Source organism: Hydra vulgaris, chromosome 06 (assembly GCF_038396675.1).
Source record: "Hydra vulgaris chromosome 06, alternate assembly HydraT2T_AEP".
Taxonomy (NCBI): Eukaryota; Metazoa; Cnidaria; class Hydrozoa; order Anthoathecata; family Hydridae; genus Hydra; species Hydra vulgaris.
In genome coordinates, this window is record NC_088925.1 from 23,300,001 (window position 1) to 23,316,672 (window position 16,672).

Genomic DNA, 16,672 nt, shown 5'->3' on the forward strand with positions numbered 1-16,672 from the left:
AATTTTTTTGGAATCAATTCAAATTTAAATGTAAGGAGTAGAAACGTAGCAGTATTAGCATTAATTTTAAAAATTAAAGCCAGACAACTTGCTGAATAGAATAATATCAGGATTTCAAGCGTCTGATGGTTAGCTTGATTGTTGGAAAAACAGGTATAACAATTCTTTCAAGAAGGTGTGTTGAGAGGGTAACTCTTTTAAACCCAAAATGACCACACTATGGAAGGAAACAACTCTACCTCCAATTTTATCCATGTATAAGCAGGTGATTGTATAATATAATTCCTATGTTTGTAATAGGTAAATCAAAATCACCTTGTTCCTTTAAAAGAGTTAAGTACTTACCTAGCAGATATAGAAATAAAAAAAAAGCTAGATGAATGAAAAAGCTGTTCAAAGAATGGTTCGGGTAAGGAATACAAAGTAAACAAAAGATAAGAAAGTAGCGTTTACAATAGATAACTGCCCAGCACACATGACAATTGATAATCTAATATCTATTGAGCTCATTTTTTTTACCACTAAATACCATGTCTAAACTTAAACCAATAGATTAAGAAGTTATACGCTCTTTAAAAGTTACATATTTTTGGCATTGCAAAGACTGGTCCTAGTTATCAATAAGAAAAAAGATCTTCCTGTTTTTTTTATTTTAGTTCAAAATTTTAATCAAAATGCTTGATTTTGCATGGAAAAAAGTGAAAACCTCCACCATGTGTGACATTAGAAAACCTTAATTAAGAGTGTCTTACCTACCTTTATTACGCCTACATTAATTAAGAGTGTCTAACTTAATGTATAAAATGTCAACCTTAATGTAGAGTGACATTGGAGACATTTTTCCTAGTTTCCTAAAGTTTAAGTGTCTCAAATTAACAATTTTTGAATGTTTTGAATTAAAGAACAAAGCAACCATAATATGCATATATGCTTTTTCAATTATGATAATCTGGTCAAACTTTATTTTTACTGCACAAAACTGCTAAATGCAAAAGATTTGCATAAAAAATAAAAGTTTAAAAAAGCAAGCGAGTTGAGGAAAAGCATTCCGACCAAGCCCTAGTTGGATATAGTGGTTTTCATAGGAAAAAAAAAATTATTATTTTTATCTTTAAGATTAAAACTTTTGATAACTCAAATTATTTTTACCTATCATAAAAAGTTTGTGTTATAGAATTACTGATAACTTGAACATTCAATCGGTCCCTTTGAAGTTTGAGATATCGGGAATTTACTATAGTAATAATAAAAGCAATAATAAAATTTAAAAAAACATATAATAAAATAAACAAAATAATAAAAACAAATAAATAAACAAATAAAATAAACAAAATAATAAAAAATAACAAAAATAAAAGCATCGAATTGCTTTCATATAAAAAATGGGTGAAATAAAAAACCATTTTTGGTTGATGTGTTGAATCAGTTGAATCTGTTGTGATTGTACTACGCCTTTTTTTTTCTTCTTTAGCTAAACGCTGTGAAACTTCTTCTAATGCTGAAATCCATTCTTCCCTACAATATAAAATAAAACAACAATTTTTCAACACCTAAAAGTTATTAACTAACAATAGCCCTTTTATGCATCGGATTGTTGTAGAACAACAAATTGAAAATAATCTCTCTTTATTTTTTTTAAACTCATTAAGTATCGAAGTAAAATAACTAGCACAGTGTTTATGAACTATTTGATTTCTTGTCTTGATAGGTGTTACTATTATTTTGAAGGTAAGTTTGTTGGCTCATTCGGTTTTCAAATTTTGAATCAATCTGTAAATAGATGTTCAAAAAACAACATTAATGATAACAAACAGAGTTAAGGATATAAAAACAGTATAATTTTGAATAATGTTTTTTGGTGTAGCAACATTTATTGATATGAATAATAATAAAAGTTAATATGAATTGAACATAATGGCATAGTGTTTACTTTTTTAGTAGATATTCAATTACGATTTATTATAAACGAATTATATTTTTTACTGGGACATTAATCTAAACAGTTAAGAAATGTTATATAAATGTTACATAATTTGTAGCTTTTTGTTTATTATACTATTTTGTTCATTATATTTTATTGTTATAACATTTTTAAATATTTTTAGAGAAGTATAATAACAACTAAAGATTTTTTAAACAATCACAGATGTCAAAATTAGCATAAATTATAGTAGTATAGTAGCACTAATTGGAGATTTTAATAATAGCGAAAATGAATATGATAGTGAAAGTGAAATTGATTTTGACATAAATAATGATATTCTTTATGAATCAGAATCAAATATTTGGGAAAATTTAGATTAAGAAAGAAATTTTAATGCAAATAACCATATACTCAGATGGCACCAAAGAGATTATAAAATAAATACAAATTTTTTGGACAAGGTTATCCACCATTACCTGATCACATTCTTACGCCATACTAATATTTGGTAAAGCAAAGAGTTGTTTGATGATAATATTATTGAAATAGTTGTTTAAAATACTAATATTTCTATTCTCCAACAGAGAAGCAAATTTATAGCTAAACACATCATCAAGGTGTTAGCCAGCCTGATGATGACTATCAATGACATGGCTATAACCCTGATAGTGATATTTAAAATGCTCTTATAATGATGTTAGTAACAAAACTGTTGCTAAAATAAAGCCAAATAAATGGGAGATAAAAGTTTGGGCTAGATGTGGGATTTTTGGCATAGTGTATGATTTCGAAGTGCATTGTGAAACAGATAAATCTAGAATTGATGAAATTCCTAGTACTTTGATGGGTAGAAATGTAGTATATCACCTGACTTGAAGTTTGCCCAATGGTGTAAATCACAAGGGGTTTTTTGATAACTATTTTCATCAGAAAATGCAATGCTGAAGCTCAAGGAAGATTATGGGCAGTTGGAACTATTCAAAAAGATGGATTAATGGGAGCTAGAAATTATTATTTAAATGACAAAGATCTTTAAAAGGAGGGAAGATTTTGATTTTGTTTTTGATGCTAATTCTGAGGAAATGCATCGTTAAACAGTATGACACATTGTTAAATGGTATAACATTGTTAAGTTAATTTCAGAGAATTTTTTACTTGGAAAAAAAGTACTACTATTTTGGCTTATTTTATTTTCTGCCAAAAAAAATAATATTAAATTTTTAACTTGAACTTAAAAAGTAAAAAAACTTGTTTTTAGCCAAAATGAAAAGAAAAAAATTTGCACCTAAAAATGCATAAATAGTTAACTATTTTTAACAAAAAAATTATTGTAACTTTTAGTTTGTGCTAACTTACTCCACCCAGTTACAACTTACTTAACTCTATAAAACTCCACCCAGTTACAACTTACTTAACTCTATAAAACTCCACCCAGTTACAACTTACTTAACTCTATAAAACTCCACCCAGTTGCAACCCTAAAAAATTTTCTTTTAAGAAACACAACTTCGTTTCCTGAACTCATACTTTTCAAGACAACAATTTAAAAAAAATGTCATGAGGTTATTTTTTTCTACCACAATTATGGATACACAACGAGTTATAGATACTTTCACATAACTAAATTTTATATTAAGTTTTCAATATAGACTTGATAGTCTTTAAAATGTAAAAAAATAATAAATAAAATAAAATATAACAAATAAAATAAAAAATAATTCTTTAATTTTTCTTTAGTTTTTCTCTTGATTTCCTGATATGCTTAGTTTGCAATTAAAATTTTTTTTTTTGACCAAATGAAACATAATTACTGATGTTCATCTCAAAATCAATTACTCATCTTTCAAATAAAATAACATTATAGTATTTGTAAATATTTGTAAACGAACTAACATTATTTATTAGACTTTTAGTTACAAATAAAAACTGTTATACAATATCTTGGTTTCAATATAAAGAGACTCATCGGTTTCAATATTTATTTATTTACTCAGTATTAAAAAAAGTCTAAAAATCAAGCAAGTTGCTGAAAAGTTTTATGAATTTTCAAATTAAAAGCTTGCAATCAATTTTAAGAAAAAGCTTTATTTATTGTTGACTTAGTATCAGTTGTCCCATAAATGTGAATCTATATAAATGTATTTAATATAAATGTGTTACATATAATGAAATTACGCAAAACCTAATAATAATAACAATAAATTAGTAAAAAACTTATTATTTACCACTTTTGATTAAACATTTTTGATTTTTTAAATTATTAATGTTAATATTAACTTATTCAACTACTATATTGATTTTATATTTACAGGAATTTGCTTATTATTTATATTGCTTTAATATTAATAATAATTTAATATCAGAATCATTAGTGTAATTATTATTAGTTTAATTGAAATATTTTTAAATATAGATTATTAATAAAGATGAAATAAATATTCTTAAAATATAGATTTAATGAAGATAAAATCTAAAAATGTTGCCCTTTTCTGTAACTGTTCTGTTACACACACACACACACACACACACACACACACACACACACACACACACACACACACACACACATACACACACACACACACACACATAAATAGCTAGATTAAGTGATGCAGCTTTGGCTTAAACAATAGTTTTGTGCAGAACCTTTGACAGATTTAAACTACTATTTTTATATGAATAATTTTTTTTTCTAAATATTTCTGAATAGTTGAAAAATAATGAGAGAAAAAAAAAACTACTATTAAAAGTTACCTATCCAAAGGTGAGTCTACTGCAAAAGTCCTTTCAACAAGTGTAGTAAGTTGAAAACATCTAAATATTAAATATCTCTTTACAATAATTATAGGAACAAAATAACAAGTATATGATATATACAATACAAATAATATTACAAAGTGAAAACCAAGATAAAACAGATGGTGTGTTCAGATTAAATAAAACAATTTTAAAAACATTTTCTTGAATTTGATTGATAATTTTTTAGAGATTTATTGAAAATTTTTTTAAATGCAAACAATTTATACGCACTTTAGTGATTGACTTTATTTATGAATTTCAGAAAAAGTAAACTTTAATTTAACTGAAAAAAAAATATTTTCTGTTAATACATACATACATACATTTATATGTATAAATATATACATATAAATATATATATAAAAAATATATGTATATATATATATATATATATATATATATATATATATATATATATATATATATATATATATATATATATATATATATGTATGTATGTATGCATGTATATACGTATATATTAGGGTGGTTCAAAAAACAACATTTTTGAAAAATAACTGCTGCTCGCACCTTAATGTGTTCTATATGATAAAATAACACTGCATTTAAAAGTTTTTTGAATAAAAAAAATTTTTAGGAGTGCCTCAAGACCCTAGAACAATTAATGGGTCCCTAATATTATTAATTTTTATTTTTTTTAAAGTATGTCTTGTTGGGGCTCAAATGAAGGAAAATTATTTAAAAATAATTGTTATTTTATAAAAAAGTATGTTTTAGATTTTACTGCCTTGAAAATGACATTTTTCAACTAAAAATAAAAAGTATGCATTTTTACAAAGTATTTTAGTTATATTTTTTTTATCATCGCTTTTTTATAAAATAAATTTTTGAAGTTTTTATATAATTTTGCTTCTTTTGAGACCTAACATAACATACTTTTAAAAATCTTTTTTTTATTATTATTAAAGACCTATTAATAGTTCAAGGGTCTTGAGATACCACTAAAAATATTTTTGTAATTCCCAAAATTCATAAGTGTAAATAAATCATTAAAAAGGTTCAAGAACCTAGTACTTTATGTATTGAGATTGAAGAACTAAAAGGACAACCCATTATAGCAGGAATAGATTCACCTACATCACATTTAAGCCAATTTTTACACATTATTTTATCTCCAATCCTATAGAAACAAAAGACTTATATAAAAGATGATTGCGACTTTTAAGAAAAATTCCAAGAAAAATATATGCAGTATTATACTTACATGTGACATTGTTAATCTTTACACTATCAATCTTGGATTCCACACAATCTTGGATTAGACACTTTGAAATTCTGGGTCAAAAAACATAAAGATCTTATACCCAAACAATTTACAACCAATTTTATCATTGAACCTTAATTTTCATTTACTCGACTAGATTATTTATTTACTAGTCGAAAAGGAAACATCATAATAGCAGAGCTAATTGAGACGAGTTCCCTTCATACCGAAGTACTACTCATACGCTGAGTAGGCAAAGCTGGGATTTGAACCTGCAATCCTGCTGCTACGGCCAATAATTATTCCTAACTTTTTAGCAGCGCTTTAACCAACTGAGCTATCCTGGCTCAAATCTGCATCTATTATTTTGAGAAACAATAATTTTCTCTTCAATAACTAATTATTTCACCAAATTACAGGTACAGCCATGGGAACAGATTTTGCACCAGACTATGAATGTCTTTCAATTGGATTCTTAGAAGAAACAATCCTTTTTCCAAAAATCTTACCGAGATATTTCTTAAATGAGGAAGAACAAAATATTGAACAGTTTTATTTTAGATGTGTGGACGATGGTGTCAACATATAGCTAAAACATTTAGATATAAATAAATTCAAAACATCACTTGCAGAATTAATTAATTTGACCTAATAAAACATAATTATTGATGTTCATCTCAAAATCAATTACTCATACTTTCAAATAAGATAACACCATAGTATTTGCAAATAAACTAACATTATTTATTAGACACATTATTATAGTAATAAAACAACAAAAACATCACAAACGACATATACTGTAAAGAAGCAAACACCCACGACTACCTAAATTACAACAGCCAACACCCTGATCCCATAAAAGAACATTCTATATAATCTTGCAAAAAGAATAATTGTTTTTACAGCCTATTGCGCCACTAAAAAGCTACGTTTAGATGAACTAAAATTATGGCTGAGAGAATGTAATTACCCTGAAAAATTAATAGAAAAAGCTTTTCACAATGCAAAACTAAAAGGGACAGCACTCCAAAAAAATGCAAAAGAAATATATATATATATATAAATTATTATTATTAACTAATCATATATTGACCATTTAGGAACAATGAGTAATTTTCTTTATTTTTTGTATAATCTTTTTTTAAATTAATTTAATGTTCAACAAAAAAAAATTAAGTTTTTTTTTTTTAAATAACTGAGAAATCAATAAGTTCACAGATATGATTCATAGTAGGGCTTCCAGTTAAAAGTTTTTTTTTTAAAGTTTGAACTTGAGCATATTTGGAAAAATTACGGAAAAATTTACGTTCAAACTATTTCGAACATTATTTTACTTATGTTAAAACACAGAAAAATAATATAAAGCATGCGTAAAAGTATTTATTTTTTTATCACCACCCAAAGAAACAAAGTAAATAATATCAAAAAGAACACTTTGTAGCTTGCTTAAAAAAAGTTATACACAAAGTTTCGCCATTTAAAGAAATTTTTGTTTTAGCAGCATTTTTTCAAGTCCAAAACTAGAAAAAGCTCTCTCAGCTTCTATGGATGTAGGAGGAATTGTTCTCTCAGCTTCTACGGATGTAGGAGGAATTGTTCTCTCAGCTTCTACGGATGTAGGAGGAATTGTTTGAAGAGCTTTGAAAAACTAGAAAAAGCTCTCTCAGCTTCAACGGATGTAGGAGGAATTGTTGAAGAGCTTTGAAAAGTAAATCTAAACACTTGGGCCTAGTTTTGCTAGCTTGTCATCATCAGAGCTATCATCAGATGGTTGAAATAATCGCTGAATGAGATTAGTAGCAAGATTAGTAATTGCCTTTTTTTTTTAAATCTTATTGCCAAATTTGTCATCTTTAATTAAGACATTCAGATTTGACAAGTACTTCATGAGATGAATTAAATGAATGTTTGTTCTTTCAATTATTTTACATTCAAATATCTGTTTAATAAGTTGACTTAAAGATGTATTAGCTTTATGAAGTTTTTTTCTTGTATGATTAATCATAATTTCAGAAAACAAAAGATCAACATCTCCATTTGAAAGAGTATTAATGGCCAATTTTTTTACTGAAGTGTAAGACTAAAATGTAAGACTAAATTTATGTTTATCTTCAAGTTTCATTTTCAAAAAACTTATAACTTGTTTCTTGACTAACCTGAAGTATTTAATGACAAGATCATGAGCAGTTTGAGGACTTTGAGGGATTTGGTATCCCTGGGCATGAAATGCTGATCGCAAAGTTTCATATTTAGCAATAGTGTGGAAGCTGATTTAATCAATAGCTGATAGTTGACTCAAAATTTCAGGTAGAGTTTTATGGTCATCATCAAAAAAAACTTTCAATTCGCAGTATTTTGGCAGCAGGAATGTTTGCTGCAGCCTTGGGCACAGAGTTATTGTATTTAAGAATTTCAATTTTGTGTTTTTTTTTAAATGCCTTGTAATAGCTGTTGTTGTTAAACCAGGTGTTTTAAGAATAATTTTACAGAGTTTACACTTTGAAATCTGTAATTATTCAGAAAATATGAAATAGCCCAATGTCTCAGATTTTCTATTCATCTTATCATCAACTTATCCATCTTTTTCATTTCGTGCAACTAAAACATTTATTAGCTGGTCAAAGCTATATTAACTCATCTTTTTTTTTTAATTCAGAAATTTAAATGATCAATTTTATGGGTATCACCATCTTCTGATTCATAGTGGTAGTGGATAGTGGTTAATAAGTTCACAAATATGATTCAAAATGATAGTGGATAGTGGTTAATAAGTTCACAGATATGATTCAAAAGTGATAGTGGTTAATAAGTTCACAGATAAGACTCAGAGTGATAGTGGATAGTGGTTTACAGATATGATTCACAATGATAGTGAATAGGTGATAGATTCACAGATATAAAATATATTATACAGCAATTTTTTGAATATTTGTATAACTTTTTTCAAATTCATATCAAACAAGCCTCTTTTTTTTTTAAATTCATTCACTCATCGAATAAAATTAATCTCATTAGTTTAATTTTTATAGCTAAAATCTTAAACTTATTTTACGCTCTGAAATGTTTTAAATAACAAAAATCAATCATTTATAATACATTTCAATTTCTAATAAATATACCTAATTATAAATACATTTGGTTTTGGTTTACTCTGACGCATAATTTGACACCCTAAAGAAAAAAAAAATACTTGAAATACTATATCATTTAAATACACATTGCGCAGCAAGCTAAGAATAACATTTTTCTATACTACTATTTATTATTACTTACTGATAACTCATTTACTGTTTATTAATACAATAAATTTTTTTAGACAAACTGACCACCGCAGTTCGCAACTTATAAAATGTTTCAATAATTTGCGCAAAAAGCTAAACTTATCTACTAAAAAAAAAAAAGTCCTAAAAAAAGGAAACAAAATTGGAGCGAAATATCAAGTTTAATTAAATAAACTAGAAAATTTAATAATTAAAAGAAGTAATTGAAAAATTAAAAAAAAAAAAAAAAACTTTTATACAACTTTTGCATTCCTTTTTTTTAGAGTTGTTGTTGAAAAAAACATCTTTTAATGATTTAACAACAGTTGAAAGTTTTGATATGCAATTTATTCACTATTTTTATAAGTCCATATAATTAAGAAACTAATTTGCACTAATGTACGCTAGAACTATGAAAAATTTTGTAAATGTTTTTCTTACATTTATTTGTTTTGTACCTCTTTTCACTTTTAAAAATGTTTTTGCTATATTTGACACTTTTTTCTTAATACTTATATAATAGGAAAATAATAAAATAAGTTGTTATTATTGTAAAATATATTATTTGATTAATAAACATTGTAATAATGGAATAAGTTAAGAATAATTTGGCTTCTTTAATAAATGTATTTACCCCATTTGATGCATGTCTGAAATTGTTTTTTTTATATTGCCCAATTTCCAATGTTAATACAAGTTCTAGAAATAATGAACATAATGATTGCTCTGTTTAAAAAAATGTATTTAAAAACTTTAAAAAAAGTTTTAAATAGGCTCCTAAACATTTCGTTAAAAAAGTTCAGTAAATTAACAATGCCTACAAGCTTTTGGAGCATCATCAATATTAATAGTTCATCAGAAAATAAACTATCAGGTTTAAATGCACAATTTAGATAACCCTGCAAAAGTGACAACTATTTCAATGGGGGTTTTGAAAACAACTAAATATTTTATATTTAAATATTAGTATTAATGACTTTTTGTTTTTTACATGAAAAACTTATTTAAAAATTTTTTTTTTACAAATAAAAAGCGATTAGTTTTCTTGCTTTTCTGTGCATTGGTAAAAACAGTAAAGTTTAGCTAAAACATTTAATACATATAACAATTGTCCATGTTTCTAGCGCAAATTATAAAGTATTTCCTTAACATACTGACTGAAAATAGTTGCGAAAAAATTGAATATAAAAAAATATTTTTATTTTCGTTGTATTATTATATACTTTTTTTCTAGACTTGTATCAATCTTGGTAGTGGAAAATAACAAACGCGTGTTTGTTATTTTCCACTACCTGAAAGCGTGTGCGGTCGCACGCCTTATTCATCCACGCCTAAAACAATTTTTTTAGCTTATTTTGTTTAGATTTTCTATTTTGTATAGTCTTTGGTTCTTTTCTTCGAGTATTGCTGTTTTATTCTCTTTATTTCTTATAGTTTTTTTTTGCCACAAATTCTTAAAACGTTTACTATATCAAAAATGTGGTCAAGTTGTCTAAAAAAATTACTTTAGGCGTGGATGAATAGGGTGTGCGACCGCACACGCTTCCAGGTAAGGCTTGGTTAGTGTAAACTTAAAAAAGTATAGGGCCAAGGATAGAACCTTGAGGAACCCCTGAAGTTACAGGATAGGAAGAAGAGTGTTGTCCATTAAGGACAACTTTTATAATATAATTAGTAAGAAAGTATTAGTATTCAATAATCTTAAAGATCTTATTTAAAACACTGTAAGAAGAGAGCTTATGGAGAAGACCAGCATGCCAAACTCTATCAAAGGCTTTAGAAATGTCAAGAGCTTTAGCCTTAGCATCTCTACATCTATCTAATGGATGATAAAACCTATCAATTATTACCATTAACAAATCAGCAGTAGAATGAGAAGATCAAAATCCATATTGATTGATCAGAAAGTAAGTTATTAGATTTAAGATGAGATAATTTTGCTGGGTTTTTTTTGTTTTTTTTTAGGGCGTTTGTTATTTTCCACTATTAAAATTGATACAAGTCGAGGAAAAAAACACATAAAAATATAATGAAAATAAAAACATTTTTTGATATACAATTTATATGTGACTTTTGTCAGTTAGTATGTTAAGGAAATACTTTATAAATAGTGCTAGAAACATGGGTAATTTTTAATTTTTTTTTCCAAATGTTTTTGCTAAACTTACTGTTTTAATTGAAGAACAGGAAAGTGAGAAAACTTATTGCTATTTATTTGTAAGTTTTTCATGTAAAACAAAACAAAATTAATACTTATATTCAAATATAAAATATATAGTTTTTTCACTACCCCCATTGAAATAGTCTGCACTTTTGTTGGATTCTCTGAATTGTGCATTTAAACTCAATATTTATTTTCTGATGAACTTTTGTTATAGACGATGCTCCAAAAGCTTGTGGGCTAGTGCATTATTAATTTACTGAACTTTTTTAACAAAATTTTTAGGAGCCTTATTAAAAAATTTTTTTTAAGTTTTTAAATACATTTTTTCAACAGAGTAATCGTGCTAATGTTGAAAATTAGGCAATATAAACAATTTCAGACAGACATCAAATGTGGTAAATAAATTTATAAAAGAAACCATGCTATTTTTTTATTTAAGTTCTTTTGACATTAAGAAATTAATTAATCAAATAATATATTTTACAAAGAAATAGCAATTTTTTTCTCATTTTCCTGTTATATAAGTATTGAGAAAAAATGTCAAATGTCGCAAAAACAAAAGCGAAAAGACGTGAAAACGAATAAATGTAAGAAAAAAAATTAACAAAAATCTCATAGTCCTAGCATTCATAACAAATTAGTTTCATGCGGACTAATAAAAATGGTTAATAAATTTTCTCAACTTGTATCAAAATTGGTAGCTAAAACTAATAAATACCCTAAAATAAACAATAAAAAAGAACTGGCATAGTCAGTGTGTCTAAAAAAATTACTTTAAATGTAGACAAACAAGGTGTGCAATCACACGTACTTCCTGGGAAAGCTTGCACTATGTTTAAAAATGAACACACTACAGTGCATTAGAAGCCAACTAGAGTTAAATTAAACATGAACGCGATTTAGAATATTTCAAAGTACACTTTTAAAATGTTTTTAAGATGTTTTTCAAAGCATTCTTGTTGTATTTTAAAGCACGTTTTCTTTTCAATTCAAAATGCAAATGTATCAAATTAAAGTATGAAATGAAAGTGAATAGGCATGTGAATCATTAATAACGCCGAACCTTTTGTTTTTTATTAGTAAACAGAACTTTATTAAAACTTATTCAAACAAAACTAATGAAATAAAAACATTAATGATGCATATGGAAATTTTTTTCTAAAAAAAAAAGTCTTTATAAACTAAATTAAATTTGATTAAAGATTGAGTAAGAATAATTATTTCTATTATTTTTGCACAAAATTTTTCTTTTTATAAAATTATTCTTTTTATAAATTATTCTTTTTATAAATTTTTTTTTTATAAAAAGTTAAAAAAAATTTTAAAAAAGTTGCATAAAAAGTTTTATAAAAAGTTTATAAAAAGTAAAAAGATAACTATTCTCTTTCTTTTCATTTATGACTTTTAACTTTTTTTCTTGACACTATTTCCTAATCCTCATTTTCACTTTTTTTTATTAACAATTTATTTTTAATAAAACAGTTGTTATTAATTCTTTTTTGTAGTCAGTCATTTTAATTTTTTTCTTCAGTTTTTTCATCCGAGAAAAAATATTCCCAAAATTTATATACCAAACTAATGATTATGATAGTGGACAACTCAAGTAAGATATATACAATATTTCAGTTGCCTACAGGGCAACCGGCAGAAAAAATTCGAGGTTCGACTTTTGCTTTTATATTAAGGTACTCCAAGTTTATTTATAAATTCAGAGATCTTGGTCCAAATTTGAAAAACTAATTTTTATGAATCAAGATCAAACAGTAGACATCAGTTTGGAATCCCAGAGTAATGTAGATTTCTAGGACAATATTAGGGCCTGTTTTGGTATTCAAGGTCAAACTTTTTTTAAGTGAGTTTAATTATAAAAGAGGATTTAACTACAAAGGAGAGGCTTTTCTTTACATTCACAGGAAACACCAAATCTGTTTGAGAATGGTAATCATCAAGTTATTTCTTAGCTCTAGATTCACATACATTTCAAGAAAAAAATATTACCTTGATTGAAAACTTTGTTCAAAGTTCCCACAATGAGAATCAAAGATGATGGGTTGAAAAATCATTTATATCATTTAAATTTTGAAAAAATAACTTTTGGAACCCAGTTGGGTAACAAGAATATTCTTGTGATAGTCAGAACCCATAGAAAGCTAATTTTTCAAGCAATGTCAATCTAAACTCTTGAACATGAAGTTGAAAAAACTGTAATAATAGTTACTAGTATAAGATAATGAGAGCCTAAGAAAATTTTTTTACATAACGTTATTAAAATGGCACTATCTAGGTATGCTTTTAGAGCATTTTTTAATCATTTTTTACCAACTGGTTCAATACGGCTACACTCCGGTCTTGAATAACTATTAAGAAAGCAACTGAACTTTTTAGAAGCAACTGCTGAGCTTTAGGTATATCACTATTAGGATGGTGGAGCATTTGTATCAGAATGATAATGTGCTCACTCCCAATAAAAAAAGAAAACACCAACAAATGAGAAATAATAAAATAAGAAATAAAAAAAGAAATAAATAATAATTTAACTAGAATTATTCTTAAAAACTATTTTAAAAACACTTAAATTAAACACTAACTCTCAATGTTTATTACTGTGCACTGACAAATTTATATGACATTGTTGTTTTATCATTTGAATATTTTTGCATACAATTTCCAGGATATAGATCATTGGGCAGTGACAACAAGACAAACAGAGAAGTAAAGTGCATGTATGCTCTTAGTACAATCTTACATTACAAATGTACCAGTATCAATATTTATTTTATATTGGAACACAATAGCATTTAGCAATAAACATATAACATTTTTAGTATGGTTTCAAACAATTATCTGAAGCTGAAAAAACACTAAATAGTAGCATAAATTATGTACTATTTAACTAATCAATTAACTTGTAAAAAGTTACTTTTATATATTGACTTTTATAGCCTTTTCTAAAGCAAAACACTTGATTGCTGCTGTGAAATCTTTGATCTATGTCACTTTTAATGCATATTAAAGCCAAATTATTTAAGCAAAGTTGTCCCATTAAGTTCATTCTTTTACTCTTTTAAGGACAGAAAAAGTTTTTTTCCACTACAGTTTGTGACCATATAAGACAAATAAATTCTCATTCTTAAAATATATGTCAAACTATTCTTAACTAGAAAGGTGTAGATTTGCAGTTCAACACAATCTGTTTCATTGGGCGGTAGCTATTTGGCAAACAAAGAAGTGAGCTCACTTTGAAAGTTTTTGACATCTTCAAAATATGTTTCACATACAAATGAAACATGATCTCTCATATTGCATTGGACAAAGGTCATAGATGTTTATGAAAATTAAACCTTTTGTTGATTGTGTCATATGCATTAGCCCTCTGTTTAATAGCAACTAACAAATAAACAACTGCTATCAGATAACCTTTTTAAGGTAGGCATATTAAGCAGTTTTAAAACCGCCATCAAACTTGATTTTCACACATGAGCTTATACTGATCACTACCGCTTTCTTTAGGAGCTTTGTGTATTTTTCCATTTCTCCAAGATTAATGCAATATTACTTACTTTTTTTTGCAAATCTTGTGTAACTTCTGAAATCTTATAAAACTCAAAACACATGAATGAAAATGATCAAATTTTTTGCAGTAACGAAAGTGAATATAAAATTAAAAATAAAACTTAAATAGAATACTCGAATAATCTCTTTATTAACTTATTCACAATGTCTCCCAAGCTCCCTAAAAATTGGTTAAAAAAAAATAAAAGAGAAAAATATGAAAGGTTATGTTTCCCAAAAAAAAATTAGGTTACAGACCAGAAAGCCTATTTTTTTGAAGGGTCTTGAGCTGCAGCCCCATCAGTTCCCGCCTAACTATGGCACTGATTTTAATACTTAGGAAATTTAACAAATTTCAAGAAAACCTGACTGTTACCTTAGAAAAGACTGAAATATTAAAAAAACCTAAACAAAATAAAAAACATATATAATTAAAATAACATACTTTCTATGGAAAAACAGTTGATTTGTTCGCCACTTCCATCCCCTTTGACTTTATCTCTGTAACCCAAAAATAAACCATTACTACGAAGGATGAAATATCGTGGTCGCCAATTCTTAATATATTCTCCTAAAAGTATGGAATTAAGAGTATTTTATATATAAAGTTAATTACTATTACAATTAATAAAACTAGAAAATTTATTTATAACATTAGTAAAATAAAAAAATTGACGCACATCTTGAATCCAATATAAAAAAAATATAAAAATTCTCATACAATGTGACCTTTGTTATAATGTAGTTGTGTAGAGTTATTTTGTTTAGAGGATCATGGTCAATTTATTTTAATGCAAATAGTTTGTAGAATATAATAAGTGAGTTGCAATTTAAAAAACAAGTTGACAAGTATTTTGTATTTTTTTATTTTAACTAGATCTTATAAATTTCAATAAAAAATTTCAAATAATATTAATAGATAACTTGTAGAGATTTAAGCTAATTCCAATTTTTCTTTTTTAAATTTAAAAAAATCATCAAAAATTATAACCTAAAAAAACTTTTCTTTAATATATATTACTTATCAAATAACAATATTTCAGACTTGTATATTTCACAATGTATATACCTCTTTTCATAAGCCACCCTTCTTTAACAGTAATAACTTCATCGGGCATTCCAGCACTACTTGTTTCTTACTTTTAGTTCATAAAAAACAATGCAAAATAAACTATTCATATATATGTAAATCAAATCTTTAAAATATAAATTATAAAAAAAAATTTAAATAAAAAAATTATTGCAATTCATTAAGTAAACTGGGAATGAACAGGCAATTAATTTAGATAATGGAGCTAAATTAGTTAAGTAATGAAGCAAATACTAATCTTATTAGAAATTAAATTCACAAAAAAAAAACTTTTTAAATTAATTATGCAAATTTGGTCAAAAGAAGGTTTGCAGTTTTTATTTATTCAAAAAACCAATTGTGCATTTTATAGGTGTTTTACACATCTTCGACTTGCAACTAGAAGTTTTGAGTTGACAGTGCTTCTTCCCAAATTCAGCAACACTTTTTGCACCACTTGATGCCTTCATCTTGTCTTAATTTTTTTCAATGTTGTCTTGATGAGTTTAATCAAAAGCTTTGCTGAAATCAATCTTGCATTTTTTTTAAATTTGACTTTTTGGCCTTATTATCTTGCTTTAGTTTCTCAAACATCTCAAGTGCACTTTGTCACAGCCCTTCAGCTCTGGGAATGTTAACTCTTTTAGTGTTTTGTGTGTGTGTGTATGTGTGTATC

At 26.1% G+C, this 16,672-nt stretch overlaps 1 protein-coding gene across 1 annotated transcript in view; it reads right to left on the bottom strand.

Annotated features, from left to right (window-relative positions):
• The window catches only part of LOC100210496 (RAC-gamma serine/threonine-protein kinase), a 56,450-nt gene extending 40,319 nt beyond the window's left edge, over positions 1-16,131 (bottom strand). The window contains exons 1-5 of the mRNA XM_065799630.1: positions 15,997-16,131; positions 15,373-15,498; positions 9,071-9,122; positions 4,679-4,738; positions 1,401-1,515 (exon numbers count right to left, since the gene is read on the bottom strand). Coding sequence (XP_065655702.1) covers positions 1,401-1,515; positions 4,679-4,738; positions 9,071-9,122; positions 15,373-15,498; positions 15,997-16,045 — 402 coding nt within the window. The 5' untranslated portion in view covers positions 16,046-16,131. The remainder of the gene's footprint in view (positions 1-1,400; positions 1,516-4,678; positions 4,739-9,070; positions 9,123-15,372; positions 15,499-15,996) is intronic.
• Positions 16,132-16,672: the final 541 nt, after the last annotated feature.